Source organism: Pteropus vampyrus, unplaced genomic scaffold (genome assembly GCF_000151845.1).
Source record: "Pteropus vampyrus isolate Shadow unplaced genomic scaffold, Pvam_2.0 Scaffold416, whole genome shotgun sequence".
Classification (NCBI taxonomy): domain Eukaryota; kingdom Metazoa; phylum Chordata; class Mammalia; order Chiroptera; family Pteropodidae; genus Pteropus; species Pteropus vampyrus.
In genome coordinates this window covers 929,748-947,641 of record NW_011889197.1, presented here as the reverse complement: position 1 = coordinate 947,641, position 17,894 = coordinate 929,748, and the positions used below count along the sequence as shown (strand labels likewise).

The 17,894-nt window shown below is 44.3% G+C and overlaps 1 protein-coding gene across 1 annotated transcript in view; it reads left to right on the top strand.

Annotated features, from left to right (window-relative positions):
- The first annotated feature begins 6,929 nt into the window (after positions 1–6,929).
- Positions 6,930–17,894, top strand: part of FLI1 (Fli-1 proto-oncogene, ETS transcription factor) — a 63,462-nt gene continuing 52,497 nt past the window's right edge. Inside the window, exons 1-2 of the mRNA XM_011380929.2 lie at positions 6,930–6,934; positions 9,315–9,320. Of these exons, the coding sequence (XP_011379231.2) occupies positions 6,931–6,934; positions 9,315–9,320 (10 nt within the window). The 5' untranslated portion in view covers position 6,930. The remainder of the gene's footprint in view (positions 6,935–9,314; positions 9,321–17,894) is intronic.

The window sequence follows — 17,894 nt, the reverse complement described above, 5'->3', positions numbered from 1 at the left end:
TGAGGGCTTGGCAATCAAGAGCAGAATTGCTTAATAAGATAATAAGAATTTGTGGGGAAATAACTCGTAATCTTTACGTACATAAATAGTCATCAATAGTTCCCTGAGCTAAAGCCTCCCACAGTAGCACCATAGAACTTTGGAGCTAGGAGAGGTAAGTGTAGCCAGATTCTACCATTGTGTTTTTCATTTTAGTCTTAATAAGTCATGTCGACGTTTTACCTTAATACTGTCATTGTAGTTGTATAATTTTTAGACAATGTGCTCATGGGGGAGCAAACACTCTCCGTGCTAACCTCATCATCCCCTACTCTTCTACCTTGGGTGCTATCTTGTTCCTCTCCTTCATTTTATGGAAGGTGAAATGGAAAATCAAGGACGTCGTCTTTGCTTAAGACCCCATAGTTGTGGTCACTGTTGAATCAGAGGCCAGGGCTCTGGAGTCCCTGTCCTTATGCTCTTTCCACTCTATATTACATCTTCAACAGGTGCTTCTTGCTAACGTCCTGTACTAAGAAATCAGATATAGCCAATGCACTGAAATATAGGACAGCCAAGTCTCTGCCTTCCTTGCATTACTCAAGTACTGAAAAGCTCAGAGCTCCCACCACCTTAGTTCATCCACTGATACCCTAGCTTTCCAAATGCTTCCAGGCAGGATGCCCAGGTTCTAGGGCATTTCAATTTCTGGGAATCTTCTAGCAGCTGAACTTCTGCATGGGATAAAATGAGCAGAACCCAACTTTAAAGGTAGAAGAATCTGGCTTTTACTTCTGGCACCCCCACTTCAAGTGACGTGACATTGGACAAGTCACAAAACCTAGCTCAGGCTGTTTCTTTGCTTGTAAACCATCTGTTCTACCTTAGAGAGTTGTCATGAGGGCCAGATTAGGCAAGCCTGCAAAAGCACATTAGAAAAGAAAATATTCTATAGGCAGATTGTAACTGTTATCAATGTCTGGCTCATCCTCTTATGTCCAGAACTGAAAACATCTTCTCCATTGATGTCAGAACAAAAAAGTTAAACAATGCAGAGACCGAGGGCTGCATTTCTGCTCTGGAGTCCCCTATATTACAGTATCTAGGTTGGGATTTCCAGTGTGTAGACCGAAACAAAACAAAACAAAAAAAGAAGAAGAAAAAGCAGCAGCAAATACTGCTTGGTTTTGCATTTTCCCTTCTGTTTTCTGATTAGAGTCTCTATGGTCTCTGAGTGCAGAGAGAACCTCAAAAGTTTGTGTTTGCTGCGGATAAGCACCAAACCCGATGCTTATCAGCACTTATCTCCTGCAAACTCACTCTCTGGGCTTCAAAGACGGGGGAGATCTCATAGCCTTGTTCCGAGGAGAGGCGGCTCCGGCTTCAGCTGCAGGTGTGGCCCAAGAGTCCTTGCTCCATCTGTAGGCACATGGTTCTCTTGTTCCTCCCCATGCAAAAGGAGGAAGCAGGAGGTTTGCCCAATGTTTAGGGATGGGTTGTGCGTCGGGTAGAGGGAGCAGCAGAAGAAAAGGAGCATTTTGAAACAAGCCCAGAAAGGCTGAAAAAGGGGGTAAAACAGGGAAAGGGAAGGCAGACTACCTACCCACCCACTCTTCCACCCCACCCCGCCCTCACCCATCGCAATCCTTAATCTACCCAACGAGCCCATTGCACCTTCAAAGGGTGTTTTAATTCCCATCATCTGCTCCCAGTTTATAGTCTTCCACTTCCTCTGAGTGGGCCCACTACTCTCTACTCAGAGATTGTTGGCCAGAGAGTGGGCAGTGGGAGGGAGAGAGTGGGGGGAGGGGGAGCCAGCATTTTATTAGGCTGTTGAATTTGATTTATTAGGGGGGAAAAATCCTTCACTTGCTTGCCACACAGGTTATTCTCAAAGTGAAAACTCTATTTTACTTTGGAAAAAAAAATGGTGAAAGTGCCTACAGTTATGAATGGGGCTCTTTGTTACCTTCCAGGTCGACAAGACAGACTGTGTGGTTCATGTCTGTGCACCAGCAAAGGAGTGCGGGGCCTGGGAGACAGATGTGGCCTTAATTGCATGGAAATATTAGAAGATCGTTAAGCCATTTTGACAGGATTTTCCTCTTGCTGCAGGAGCAAAGGGCCACGTCTGAGTTGCATCAGGCCTAGCCAGACCCTCAGGCAGGGCCTCTTGTCCTCTTGTGTGAGGGACACATAAACTTTGATTCACTTGCCCTGATATTACAAGGAAGTCGATGCCTCCTTGCCATCAACTTCTACACATGTCTGTGCTCTGTAAGTGCAGAGAGTAATCTCCCTTGAAATCCTCTGACCCAAAGCGGGGATTGGAAGAGCAGCTGTATATTGGAGAGAATATTCAGGGATGTGCATGCACGTGCTCAAGGAGGGAGAATGATCAGATGGTCTGTAACCTGAAGGGTGTGCTCCAGAAAGGTCTCGAGGGACCTACAGGGGTCTTGAAAGAATAAACCTGTTATCACAGCAAATAATGGTATCTAAGAAGGACATCTTTTCTATATGCCACATTTCCTCTTGGAGTTTACATCTGATGCTCGCAGAAGTAGTCCTGAAATTAAGTTGGAGAAATCCTTCAACAACATTGGGTTCAAGATCAAGACCCCATCAACATGGTCAGCCTCCTCCCTCCTGGGCTGGCCTGTCACGCTCTGCTACACTTCACCCCCTCCTTCTCTACTTGCCCAGGTTGTTTTCTGTGTGCTTAGAGAACACAAATTTTTTAACATTAGCCTACATTAAAAATAATTAGGAGGATTAATCTGCTGGGAGGGGAGGGGAAACCCCTCTTAAATACAGTTCAGTAATCTCTCTGGTTTACGAGAGTAAATGTTTTAGATCAAATCTTTCTCAATTAGATCAGGCCAGCCAATGCTGACAGTTGGGGCCTGGAGTGGATTAGTACCATACAGCCCTCCCTTCAGAGGGACAAGGTAATCTGAGCATCTTATTTCTGGGAGCCACTTCTTCGAGTTAGGGTGGTGGGTGGTTGCTTAGATGATGTTTGGACCATGGCCTGGGAGGGATAGGGACAGGGTGAACAGAAAGGAAGGAAAGTAGAGAGGAAGGAGAGAATGTGCAGCAGCAAAGATCCTGTTTTCATGCAAATCTTGTTAACCCAAAGGGAAAAAGAGAAGGGCCTCCAGGTTGTGCCCCTAGGGAAGGGCCTCCAGGGAAGGGCCGCCAGGGAAGGGCCACCAGGCAGAGCCTCCAGGCTGTGCGCATCGAGATTGCTGCTCTCCTAAAGGCTAAAGTTTTGAGAAGCACTGGTGATCTGTTGCAGGGCCAACAGCGCAGTGTGTGAGCTCCAGTTTAAAATATAGTCACCCACCCACTGGGACCTGGGCTCAGGGGCCTGAGTAAACAGAATGCCTTCCAACCCTTCCAGGGTGCAGGGAATCTTACTGCAGGATCCCTGGAGATGTTGGTACTGTTTTAGGACCCTCCAGTGAAAGCCACAACATTTTACTAAATGGAGACAGTGTCCTTGCAAATCCCTCACAAATAAGAATAAGCCTTTGAGGGTGGTGGTGGCCTTTAGAGGATGGGACCAAATGTTTACCTGAGGCCCTAGCTGGCTATTTTTGACAGGGAAAGTCCCTCAGTACATTTGTTGACAGTCACTGAAGTGTTAACAGCCTGTCCCTGAGCCACATTCCTGCTCAGTTCACTGCTTCTCCCTCCTCTGAAATCCCCCTGTTTTGGCAGTCGATTATGCCATCTCTTTACTTCAAGTCCTGCCACCTTCTCATGAGGTGATGCGCCGGCTGCTGAACTGCTTTCAGAGATGCTGTATTGGGGAAGCCACAGCCTCAGGTTGTTTCATGAGCTCACTGTAACACTGAGCACACTGCCTTACACTTTTTGAGTTCTTTGGTGGACCTCTCTTATTTAATTTAATCTTCACAATATACCATCATTTCTACCGTATTTAAATCAGGTTCTTCTCCTACTGTTACCTTCCAGCCAATGAGCACAGACAGTGATTACACAGCAGATTTGGAGCTGCTGCTTTTATGTCCAAGGTGACTCTTGTATTCACAAAATAAACTGCATCTGGTCAAATACTTAGTTCACTGCAGGGACAAGTCACATCAGTGGAGAAAAAGTTTCTACAAATCTTCTCATTTCGTAGTAATCAAATGCCATTAAAACTCTCTAGTGTCATTTGTCTGTTTACATATTTCTGACTTTTATCACAGTGCCTGGTACATAGCACATGTCCAGTAAATATTTGTTAAATGAATGAATGCATCAATGAATGAATGCCTTTTGGTGACAAATCTGTTTCGTGAGCCCATAATGAGACAGGATGTGTTAAAGAAATATCCAAAGCAACCTTTGCGTGTTCTGAATGGCACATAGTGTGGCCACCAAGTACAAGTGTCTAGAACCTATGCTGGTCAGTGTAGTCACCATTAGCAACATGTAACTGTTTAAATTTAAATTAACTAAAATTAAATGAAATTTTAAAATGTAGTTCCTCGGGCACACTAGCCCCATCGCAAATGCGCAGGGGCCACACGCGGCTAGAGGCTTCTGACTGCACAGCACAGAGTTTGGAACGCTTCGGAATGCAAAAATTTCTATTGGTCAGCGCTGGCCTAGAGGATCAAATTAAAGAATTCAATTTATTTCTATGTAAAAGAATAATAAGCTTAGATAAACTCTTTTCGTTGTTTTTGTTTGTTTGTTTTGTAGAGAATTTTTATGAGTTTATTTGAGCCAAACTGACAATATATGCTGGAGAGCAAGATCTCAAGTGCCCCTCGATGTTTCTTAATTCTGATTTTATTATAAGACCGAGGTTGAAGAGCATGGTCTTGTTCTTTCCCACAACCCTCAAACCTTTCGAAAGATCATTCAGGCTGTTCAACCTGAAACCTTTCTTGGTTAAGGATTAGAAGGAGCAAGGCATCCCAAGGTTCCCCCAAGGGCATGTTGCTCCCAGTTTCCTGAGAATGGCAGGCTTGGGAAGGTTGACATGATCCAGTTTGTCCTTCTCATGAATATCACCAAGCCCATGATGAACATAGGAGATCCGGAGCATGCAGAAAACCAAGCAGAAAGAGCAGTGTAAGAACCTGACAGTCTTTGCCAGAAATAAAGGGAACCGAGCAGGGAGGAGGAGCTGGGAAGCTTTTTGATGAGGTATTTGTACTTCTCAGGGCATCCTCACCTGGTAGGCTAGTTACCCATTTCCCATAAGTTTTTGGAATGTCAAGGAGTAAGCCTCACTGCTACTAGGACGTGGGGCCTTGAGACAGACAGGCGTAGCCCCTGCCTGTCCAGAACACTAGTACCCTTTATAGAGTAACTAAATCAGTCTCAAGTCCCTAGGAGCTGTCAGTGGGCTTCAGTTGGGTTTTCTATTCGAATAGCTTTACTGAGATTGACAAAGAAAATATCTCCATGTAATCTCACTGAGATGTTTTCATTGGAAGACTATGGCAGGACTTGTTCACAAAGTATCTGCCTTTCCTATAGATGGATGCTGAGAGACAGGAAGCCCAGTGCCAGACTGCCTAGGTTTGGCACTCAAGCCAAATAAAGATGAAGGCCAACCCAGTGGGCGACTGCTCTGAGGGTGGCAGCCAACCGAAAGGCCAGCTGTGTACCGGAGATGGAGTCTGAGCTCCAAGATGAGTGGATGCTTGGCTTCTTGTGTATAGCCGTGGCTGTCCTTGGTTTCCCTAACCTCCTCCCTGGAAGAGAGAGCAAGACGACAACCAATGGGCCCATGAAGCTAAGACACATTAAGATACCCAAACTTACTTATAGATAGCATGGCAGCAGAATGCATCATCCAAACCAGGGTAAACTTGAGAGTGAAAGGAGCCCTTATTAAGCAATTTCTGTACAATAGACAAAAACTGGGAGTGTCCCAGGCAAATGGGAATGTAAGAGCAATCCATTAATGATTTTGAAATTGAAGCACTGCCAGAGGTCTTCCAGATCATCAAGTTCAGTCCTTATATGTTATAGGTGAAGAAACAGGCCCAGAAAAGTGAAGTGTATTTTCTGTATAGAACCTGTCAATTCTAACAAAAAGACTAAGCTTAGGGAGTACTTACTATGTACATACTGTACATAGTACATAGTAAGTACACTGTACTGTACATAGTAAGTACTCCCTAAGCTAGGTCTTTTTGTTAGAATTGTACAGGCGTGTGTTAGAATACTATTGTTGTCCTCACTATTTTACCAAAAGAAAACTGAAACGGAAAGGTTAAAAAACTTTCCCCCAAATCACAGAGCTAACAAGCAGTTGGTGCCGAATCCCAATCCCGACAGTCTCGCTTCTTAAGCAGCTTCTCAAAGATGTTGGCACTCACCTGCCTCTATATGTTAACTCACTCGGTTCTCACATTAACCCTCCAAAGTTGCTCCTGTCATTGTACCCATTCTAAGGCTGAGGGGACCGAGATGCTCAGCTAGTAAGTGTTAATAAAACCACAAATAAAATTGATCCTTGAAAGCTCAAACTACTTAGAGAGACAGAACATAAACCTGTGAAGAACTACGATATAGGGCAGGAGTTAAATAAAAATAAAAGTGGTATGACAAGGCGGTCTAGAATAAAGTGCTGAATCGACGGTGGAGGCACTATGGAGGTCCTGTGATAGGTTACTGTGGATGTCCCGTGATAGGTTACTGTGGATGTCCCGTGATAGGTTACTGTGGAGGTCCATAAAAATAAAAGTGGTATGACAAGGCGGTCTAGAATAAAGTGCTGAATCGACGGTGATAGGTTACTGTGGAGGTCCCGTGATAGGTTACTGTGGAGGACTGCAGAGGGCAGGAAAATGTCCTGGAGCAGGTGGTGGGACTCACGGAGTTCTGGAAGGTCCCTTTCCACCTCTCTGAGGCTCTACCACTTCTAGGAAGCCTTCCCTAAGTGCCTCACTCACTGTCATCTCAGCCCACCCCAATATGAGTATCTGTTCTGATGTCAGTCATCTCCCCAGACCTGAGATCCTTGAGGGCAAGAATGTGATTTTTTTAAGTCTCATTTATCTTTGTATCTCCTGTGCCTCGCCAAATACCTGACACTAGTAGGTCCTCCATAAAAGTTTGGTGAATAAATGAGATTTGATGAGGCTGATGGGATGAGGAAAGCGATTCTAAGCAGGAAAGCTGGACTGAGCAAAGAGACTGAGCAAAAGGACTGCTGATTTTCACTGAGGTGTTTGCAGGCACCCAAAGAACAATCCAGAAATGTATATTAAACAGGTGTCTAAAGGTGAGAAAGGGGAGGGAGGTCTTATATAACAAAAAGAGAAATTATTGAAAATAGAACGTTAAAATGCAAGAGAAGGAGCAAGAGACAGAGAAGGAATGGGAGCAGGATGCAGGAATAAGTGAAGAAGACAGAAGGGAAAAATTAACAGAGGATGTAAAAGGAACAGAGGAGCAGAACGAAATAGGCAGAGACGAGGCCAGGGCTACTGAGCCAGCCCCCAAAACGGACCTCCTTAGGCACCACCTTTTTCCATTACTCCCATCCTCAAAGCTTTTGCCACGTGTCACTGCAACAATGTGGTAACCATATGCCCTGGGCTACAAAAGAACTAAACACCTTGGATAGAATGGTTCATCCAGATGTGAAAGTTGGAAATGCTGCACACTCAGGACTAGATGGGCATGAGGTCACCACGCGCAGCTCCTCAGGCATGAATCATGGAAAGGAAACGGCCATTAAGAAGTGGGAAATGGATTTAGGGGTTCCTCTTTTCCCAATTCCCTGTGAGAAAATGAAATAAAATGGGGTCTCTCCTGCTATGCCTTTTCTGTCCAGCAGGGTGGAAGGGCATGAAGCAGAACACCTTGCTTCTCTAGGCTCGGTTTGCTTTTGTCCTCTTGTCAGGGTGCTCTTTAGATTTAGCTGGAAGAAGGGGAGCCAAGGGTCCCCTGCATGCATGTCTCCTCATGGGCGTTCTGTGATTGTAAGGGCACCGGTTGCCACGGAAACTGTCACGTGGGGAAATTGTCAGATAAGATCATAGCTTCTAGGAAAAGAACCTTAAGTTGCTGGGGGGAGTGGTCAGTGGCTTCTTGTTTAAATTCGAACAAGTAACGGTCACTGGGTGCGGCTGGTTTTAAAAAATGGACAAGCCTGGGGTGTAAGTCTTAATCAAAACTACTCATAGCCGAGAGATAAAACGGGAAGTCTGGCTAGCGGCAGAGATGCTGGCAGGGGAAGGAAGGTTTCTGCATTTCCCAGCATGCTGTGGGATTTTTATCCATTAATAAAAGGTATTGCATACCTACTAGGTGCCAGGAACTATAAGAGCAACTGGGATGAAAACATCGAAAGGAATCACATGGTGCATCTCCCTAGGGTGTGTCTAGCAGCAAAATTGGTCTTTGAGGGAAAAAATGGGAAAGTTCCCATGACTCCAGAAGTCAAAGAAACACCCAAGGGCACATGCCACCTACATTTCCTCCTCTCCCTAATGCTTACAGAAAATTGCAGAAAGTGCCATCCTCACCCCTGGTAGACTAGTGTCTTTTTACCCCTTGAAGGAGCTCATCACATCAGATCTGAACTGTGTCACTTCCCCTGTTTCCTTGTCACCACAAACCAGATTGAGATCCTTTAGTCAAGCTACCAGTCCAGATCCATAAAGCCCGGGCCCCATGGGAAATTCTTCAGGCTCCTACTCTCAGTCAATATGAAAGCTCAAGAACTTTATCCTGGCTCCCAGGCTGTTCTATTATCCATGCCGCGGGTGACATAAAGACTCTGATGGCCTACTGCAGCCAAGCCTCATAGCTGATGCTTCTTCCAAGCTTTCAGCTCTCTGTGATCAGGGCAGTGTGGCCATCTATCATCATAAACGTTTAGTAGAAGACAGTTAAAATTTTCCAGGAACCAAGATGTTAGGTCGCACAGCCAAATAAAACTCCCCATTGACCCAGCTGGTAGCCAGTGCCTTTTATTAGAACAGAGTTTTAAAGTAGCACCCTATGGAGTGAAGAGAGTGATGAAGTGGTCTGCTTCCTTTGCCCTTCGCCTTTTGACCCCTTTTGCAGCAAACATGCTCAGGGACCCCCTCTGGGGGAAGGAGACTGCTCCTAGCCCAGTCCAGATCTCTAACCATCTTCACGTGCCACTGCCTGTGCCATCAAAAAACCACAGTCCTGCTCAGGGAAAACATTCAGATATGTAACCACTTATGTGACATGGGCAACAGGGCATCAACTCTTTGCCTCAGAGCAGGGTCCCGGAGGATTCGCTGTGCCAGTCTTTGACCCTTTAGTTGTCCCTAGGGCAGAGACGGGAAAGGAGGAGCCTCAGAGCGGCAGCTCTTTAGCCACCAGTATAGAAGTATTCCAGTATTTTTTAGTGACTGGCACAGTCAGCTTTGTGAGACCAGGCAGAATGCAGTCCCAATGCAAGTGCTGAGCAGTGAAGTGTATATGTACAGGAAACTTCTTCTGGTGTTTCTGTGGCTGCCTCCCTTACCAGCTTCTCCCATGGTATTGGGGTTTTATTTTGATGGCTGGCAGTTCTCTTTTCATCACCACCATTTGCTCCAGCGAGGGCTTTATTTAACCTTTGCAGCCCATCAGAACCAGCAGGAGAATACGATTTCAATTTCACAGAAGAGAGCACCTAAGCTTCCTAACCATAGTAAGCCTCAATGTCCCACCCTCATTCTGCCCTGTCCCTTGGGCTCCACCTTAGTGGTCAGGTCAACCGCTATTATCAGAGAGGAGCTTGGACCCCGGACTGTCAAACGTGACAAATTATATACACCTGATCATTGTTGACCCTTTTGCTGTCTCCGTTGTCATGGGAAAAAAGGCCGCTTGAAGAAGCAGTCAGACCCACTGTAAAGAAACAGAAAGGAAAGCAGACTGTAAATGTTCTCTTCCTGGGGCTCAGACTAACCTCTGTCCCCCTTCTGGTTACCTTCCATATTCAGCACTTCTTTCTTTTCAGCAGTAAAATCATTCTCTGTGGGAGGAGGATTTAACTTTGATCTTTAGAGATGCCCTTTAAATGTGGTTATGGTCAAAAAAGTGACTGTGAAAACTCAAAGTCAACCAGCAAAGGTAAATACCCACGGGAGACCTGGAGAAGCATCTAATGGGAGACAGTGATTAACAGAGGGCCACGCTCTGGATTTTGTTACATGTGTGCCTTTATAAGACCGAGACCCTCTTCTCTGAACTCACTTAGGCTCATTCCCTTAATTTATTAAACTCCATTAAATAAAGTACTTTCATCTGCAAGGGATTCCAATTCCATCTTCTGGGAATTTGGCTGGCTGCCTTTCTCTGGGTCATCCACGGCAGAAGCCCCCTCCCCAGTAAGCGAAGATTTAGGTGACAGGGATGGGGAAAGGAGACTGGGGGAAATGGTGTGGGGGGGACCAAATTTTAATAAAATACTTTAGAAATCAGCCAAGCATTTTGAATTTCCACAGCAGATTGGCTATGTGTCACAGCCTAGGATTAGAGTTAGCAAACCAGAAACAGTTTGGGGGAAGAATAGAAGCTTTGCAGTCAGGCTGCCAGCTCGGAGGGTCCCTAGTTGAAGGACCTAAGGCAAGCACTGAGACTCTTTAAGCCTCAGTTTCCTTTTCAATTATATTAGGATCCTAACTAACATCATTTGTGATGTGGCTTTAGGAAGCCTTAGAAATGCCGAATGAGGTAACAGATACGAAAGTTCCTTGTAAATTTCATGCCTTCAAATAGTCCTTGTTCTGTTTGTTCTTTCTAATTTAAAAAAAGTGGTCCTTGTTTGTTTTTTGTTCATTTGTTTTCTCATTGTTGTTTTGTCTAGAGGTAATTCCACCATGTAGTTATCAGAGAACTTAGGCCTTAATGCTGATACTGAGTCTCCCTCACTGTAAGAACCTAGAGAAGCTATGATTTGTGCCTCAGTTTACTCACCTGTCAAACGTGGTGCTGGTACCTCCAATCTGGTGCCAGTAACCACAGTAAAAGGACACTCAATGATCATCCTGTGCTTCCTTTGAATATGGGTTCTCCTGGTGCTGATTAAAGTGATAACAGATGTTCCAGTGGCTACATAAGATGTTCCACTATCGCTAAATAAGAAATGACCTGAAAATCTAGTGACACCAAACAGTTGAATTCCATCAACTTTTATCTGAAGGTTTGTCACTCCCAAGACTGGAGGTTGATGCTGGCTGGTGGCTGGTGGCCTCGGGTCTTCTCTGTGTGGGCCTCTCCACGCAGTTCCTCTGCTTGGGCTATTTTGAGCTTCCTCATGGAATGGTGGCTAGTTTCCAAGTACTAGGGGCCCAAGAGAGAACAAGAAGCAGGCAGAAGTCATAACACCTTTTATCACTTTGTCTCGGAAGTCATGCAAGGTCAATTCTGCCACCTTCCACTTGTTGAGGCAGTCATGGAGTCCCTTCTGGGTTCGAGGGGAAGATAAATCAACCCTGCCTCCTGACGGAGAGTAGCAAAGATCTGAAACATTGCTCTGGCCATTTGGGGCAAAGACAATCTATCGGACAGAAGAACAGGCAGCCCCTGCACTGGGCCCTGCGCAAAGGTACTTTCAGTTCGTATTTGGTGACTGACTGACTGATTGACATTCCTTATCAATGTTCAGACACTTTACCTTTTCTTCCCTTTTTCCACCTGCCCTCTGTGGGATGGAAATAATGAGCAAAAAGTAGGCTGGCAGTTAGAAAAGAGGGAGAAGCAAAAGGCTTGAGCTACCTCACAGCAGCCCCCTCTCCTGATACTTTGGATGGACTGTGGTGAGACCTCCCCCGTGCCCCACTGCTACAGAGCCTGCTGGTTCCCAAACAGAGAATACAGAGGACTCTGCTCTTTAGAATTTTGTCTGCATTTTGTATGCTCTCAGGCTAGCAAGATAAGGGACTTCACATCATTATGCAAAGAACACAATAAAAGACCAAAGCTCCTGCTGCTTGCAGTGCCCCAGACGTTAATTTTCCAGAGGCCTGGTCTGGGAGTCAGATGGACCCACCAAGTGGGGCAGGGCGCAGCAGCTAAGGACTTGGTGTGGGTGCTTTTGACATCCCTTTCACTTGCCTCCAGCAGAGCTCCTCGGTCACTGAAACTGTCATTAAAGATTCCCAGCAGGAGGGGAAAGTAAGGAAAGGAAATAGTGTGGGCCATGACTTGGGTCAGTCCCCGTGCTAGAAATAAAACTCGGCCTACTTGTAAGAAATTAGAAAAAAGGTTGGGAAAAAATTGGGACTTTTCCTTCTTTAACTCCACTTGGCTCATAACCGTGGATCATGTGTGTATCCTTCTTGCATGTGGGACACTGGTAGAAATTTCTTTCGTGTATTCCTGGATAGAATGGTGAGAACCTCAGCGCACCTCTGAAGCCTTCTCTGGCTGCTCTGGAGGCGATTCCATCTCTGCTTCAGCTAAGCTGTTTGTTCATCATTAAGATCAGCGGGGCCGTCATGTGGCAACGTCCAGGCCATATTCCCCTATCATTCAACTGATGTGCACATGGAAAATCATTTTTGACTTAATCTAAGGAAAATAAATGTTGGAAGATGCATCTGTTAGTATAAAAAAGGAAAAAAAAAAGATATGTACACATACACACTCACACATGTATTGCATGCATATAACAAATTCCAAAATAAGGAAAGTTTTTTTTTAAATTAGTGAATTCACAGACACTCACAGAGCATTCCTCTGATATTACTGCCTACGTGATGTATGAACAGCAATATGAGTAGGTGCTAGTCACTTATTTCGATTATCTAGGCATAAACGCCTCTTCCCCTCATTTGCATGGCCATTTAATAGAGTCTTATCTTTGCCACCTAGAGGCCTGAAATCAGAAGCTAGGAAGATAAAAAGGACTGAGGCTGCAATGGAACAATGTCTATGGTTTGAAAAAGAAGTGGAAACACACGAGTGAAATAAGCTCTGTACTGTGGAAGCCCATGGAATTCCCTTTTCAAAATCTATCTATTATCTGTTAATTTTGAACCTTAGGCAACCTTGGGTACTTTTCAGTAACTAACACAGCTAAGAAGGGGGTATCTCACTGGCTTTATCTTCTCTTTTCTGCCCCTATCTCTAACCCAACGGTTCCCATGCCATCTCTTAGCATTGTGCTTCTTAAAAAAAAAAAAAAAATTTCAAATGTATTTACTATGCTCTAAGAACTTTAGGTACTTGATTCAAGTACTTCGCTTATCTCATTTTATGTTTATTTTTGACATTGTTTAACTTTGGGATATAGACTGAATATAAACAACTGTTGGGGCAAGGGTTAACCGTGCAAAGTCTACCAGTTTAGGTACTATTATTATCCCCATTCTACAGATGAGGAAATGAAGTTCATAACGTATAAATAAATTGCACTAGGCGATGCACGAATGAGCTTGGATGGGAACGCGAATCTATTTGGCTCCAAAGATTGTATTCTAGTTTACAATAAACACTGGAGTTACTCCCGAAGAGTGTATTCTAATTAGGAAGTGAATGATAGTAGCTAAGTATCCGATTTTAATTCCAGATCGCACTCATTTGCTGTGTGACCTGAGCAAGTTATTTCATTTCTCTGAATATCCATCTTTTTATCTGAAAAAACAGGGGTGATAATAGTATATCCTTCATAGAACTGCTGAGAGGATTAAATTAGATTATTCATGTGGAGTAAACAGTGTTTTGAATTTAATAAATGATGTAATTATTGTCTGCTGCTTTGATCTGTTTTCTATAGTGAGAATACAAGATGTATTATAAGTGATGTGCTAAAGGCACCTTACCCAAATTGGATAAGAAGGAGAGTCTCACACCGAGACAAATTCCCTGTGCGTGTATCCTGACACAATTTGTTCAGCATTTCTACAGGCATATATGGCCATCTGCTTAGCTCAGGACTCAAACTGCCACTCCAAGTAGTTGTCCTTGCTTGAGCTCTCTGGTAATGACGCCAAGTGTGCTGGGACACTTCCGTTCTTGTAGTTAAGGGACCAAGTGCCTCCCTCTGGATCTAAGGCTCATTGGCTGAGGGACCAGAGCATCTTGAATTTTGAGCCTAGCCTTTCCAGCATTCAGCAGAGCAAAGGAAGAATGCTTCTCAGACTCTAATAACTAAGCCAGCGAAGGCTTCCTTTCACAGTGACAACTACTGGGGCAAAGAGCAACCCCAGAGTTGGATGCCACATGGGTTTAGGGAGCCCTCGCCTCTATTTCCTACTTGGAAGTCAGTTTTTATGTAATATACTCTAAAGCAACCTGGACGCCACGGGTCTTTAAAAGGATAACTTGTCTTCCTGTGAATGAAAGGAAGAATGTAGTATCCAAAGGCAATCATTAAGTAAAGTCATTAAAAACCCAAAGAATTTAGGTCATCCTGAGAAGAGTTTGTGATTTTTTTATGCTGATGTTTTTCTATATTTCAGTCTATCATCCCAAAGTTGAACACTTAACAATTCATCAGTGAAAAGTTCTTGAACACCAATGATGTATTCATTCCTGTAAAGAGTTTTAAGTTAAAGAAAAAAAGTTTTAAGTTCATGTAAGAGTTTTCATTTAAACTTTAAAAGTTTTAAGAGTTTAAGTAAAAGTACACAGCTTTATAAGACATGCATGAACAGCAACAGCTGCACATGTGTAATAAGCTGTAAGTATGTAACTGAAATGTCTGCCAGCTCAGCGGTTCCTCGCCTGATAAAAGCAGCACCTTAATGCCCACACCCGCACCAAGCTACCCCTCCACCGTGAGTTTAGTGAGTCCCCAGCAGTGACACGAGGAGCTCACACAAGTCTGTCAGCTGCAGTCACCCAGCACCAAATTTTATGTCTGCCTTTTCTTCTTCTATGTCTGTCTCCCCTCATTGTGCCTGCTGTCCCCAAAGAAGTGTGAAGAAGGTCCCCCTGCCCCTGCCCATCATAAAGACAGCAGTGTCCTTGACGAGGTTCCAATAATAATGTGGTCTTGAAAATTTCCCGAAGCTCTCAGCTTTGAATGGCCAAAGTGGTGCTATTTCCTTTCAGAGGCAGTGAGCATGTTCTCCCCAGGTCTAATTTTTTTTTTTTTTAAACCAGAGTCCCAAATCAACTTGTTTTGGGCTTTGTCTATCCAAATCTGTCATTCCTACTCACTGGCCTTCATCTCCCTCTCCCTGCCCATATTCGGTTTTCTAATTCAGTCCAACAGGCCCAGCAAGAAACCCTTTTTTCATCTTCCTCCTCTTCCCAGCCTCCCCCAACCATCGATTCTTTTCTCCATACTGTAATAGAAAAAATAAAAAGCCTTTTGTCTATCAATGATTGTGAACAGAAAAGTGTGTGTGTGCATGTGTGTGTACCCAAGTGGTATTCTTGCCAGGCTTTCAAAAGCTCAAATGAACCACGGGGCATTATCAGGGAAGGTTTCGTGGAGTAAGGAAGACCTCATTTACCTCACAAAATGGAAAGGACTAGCTGTGTATCCAGGTGAAAGAATGCTCCCAGCATAATGACTAAAAAACTCTTAGATACAAAGGTGTACGTAAGTGGGGCTTATTTGGTGGGGTGGTGAGAATTGTTAGCATTGGACAGGAGTTACGGTGGGGGAGTCAAACAATATGAGAGTGGACAGCTGGGGCAAAGCTGAGTTCTCGAAAACAAGCAGATGAAAATAGATTTGCTGTGGTCAATAATGAGAAAGCTCCCCGACGTATTTGAGCAAGGGTTGTAGCAGGATGACGAGTATTTACAATATCCAAGAGAGTTCTGTTTGACCAGGGACGATGCAAGCACTGGCACAGGGAGAGTGTGGAAGTGAGTCCAGAAGAGGGGAGCGTACGTGCTAGACCCCTGCACAGAGTGGCCAGACAGGAGAAGCATGAGGGTTTCTGCAACAAATCTGGGTTCTCTCCTCCTGTAATGTTGCCGCTTGACTGAAGTTTCCTTTGACTGTGAACTATATTTTAAAGGAAATATCTATTCCAAAATGAGTTCAGACCAGTTTTGTATCCTTTACCTCACCTGCACTTTGTCCCACAAATTATATCTTCTCACTGTGTAACGTTCATTTCCTTAAGAAGTCTCTCTGTGATCTGACTCCAGAATCCCCAACTTTCTTATCTGCTCTCTGTTGCAGCCTCTTGCTGTGAACCTTGGTTTTGCCTTTGGACTTGACCATCCTGCCTTCTCTTGCTTCCTGCCCTACCCTCTGTGAGAATAATGATGGCCTTACCTCCCTCACCAGAGCATCACTATGCCCGATCCTGCCTCCCAGGCCTCCTTGTGTCAGTTATTCCATCTTCTTCTCCCCTATCCTAGAGGAAGGGAGATGGAAGAAATTCTTTAATTGGAAACGTGAAGATTTGTGCACGATAAAACAAACATAAAAGCCCCTCCCCACAACAGAAGATGATGCCCAGGTCTTAAAGCTGATCTTTTCTTTTAGCAGAACTGGTGACTGTTCTTCGCCTTGATTACTGAAAGGGTATTAATGGATCTGCATAGTAATGTGGCCCTGCTCCTAGTGTAAACCCTGAGAATTTCATGAACTCAGTTTTAGCCCTCTGGAAGGTTACAATGTCACACTTTTCAACATGGGACCATAACACTGTGCCTGAGTGATAGTTCAAAACTGGTCTGAGGTATAGAGACAGGGTTGACTCTTAACTGAAATGGAGATTGGATTTAATAACCAAGAGTGGTCATTATATGGAGATAATGTATGGATAATAGATGCAATAACCAAAAGACAAATGGCCCCAAGAAGCACAGCTTTTCTCTGAGCATGACACAAGGGCATCAGGTGGAAATAAAGAAGGGTCCTCACGGACTTCAGGTCTGAATCAAGGGATATCCACTTGGGGAGGGTGTGAGCCTTTGACTATTGTACAGGCAGCTCAGCTTTGAAACTGCCATCTCTGGCCATATCTATGCTATCTAAAGCTTTGGGGCACAGGAGGAGACTTCCTGGAGCATGTTCCAGTGATTCCTCCCTGACCCCAGCCAGAAACAGCCACAGGAGAGCCTTTTTTCTTTGAAGGGTGGCTGTCCTCCTGCTGGGGTTGAGAATGACACTGGGAGAAAGGGCAACAGTTAGCTGGCGGAACAGATTGTAATTGTACAGGTACAGGGAGGGCTTAAGTAAAAGTGGTGTATTAGGGCCACCATAACAAATACCACAGACTTGGTGGCTTAATCAATGAAATTTATTTTCTCACAGTTCTGGAGGCTGGAAGTTTAAGATCAGGGTGCCAGCAGGGTTCAGAGGCCTTTCTCCTAGGCTTACAGATGGCCACCCTCATGCTGCCTTTTTCACGTTGTCATCCCTCTATGCATGCACATCCCTGGTGTCTCTCTGTGTGTCCAAATATCTTCTTGTTATAAGGATACCAGTCAGATTGGATTAGGACCCACCTAACAGCCTCATTTTAAATTAATCTTCTCTTTAAAGAACCTACTTCCAAATATGGTCACATTCTGAGGCATGGCTGTTAGGGCTTCAACATTTGAATTTTAAGGGAACAGTTCAGCCCATAACAGGTAGCCTAAGAGAGTCTTTACTTGAACACTAATAACCCTCATAACTAACACTTATAGGTTGTCACTATGTGCCAGAGACTGTTCTAAGCAATTTTCATGTATTATTCCATCTCATCTTCATAACTGTAGATTATATAATTATAGATTTAATTAATTATAGATTACTACTTTTTTTTCCTGAAAAGCGGTCAGCTTAGCTTGGTGTAATTATGTGATATAGCGGGTATCACACCCCAGTCCGTGACCTGGGGTGCCTGTGATTTGATGTGACTTGGAATAATGGAAGAATTTCATTATCATGCTTTGGTTGGTAGATCTCTTCAAGGCTTTCTTTCTCAGTCCATGATACCCACAAGCCAAACCTGTGTCAGATGACGGGACAGTCTGAATGGAAAAAACAGTGCAACTTCTTG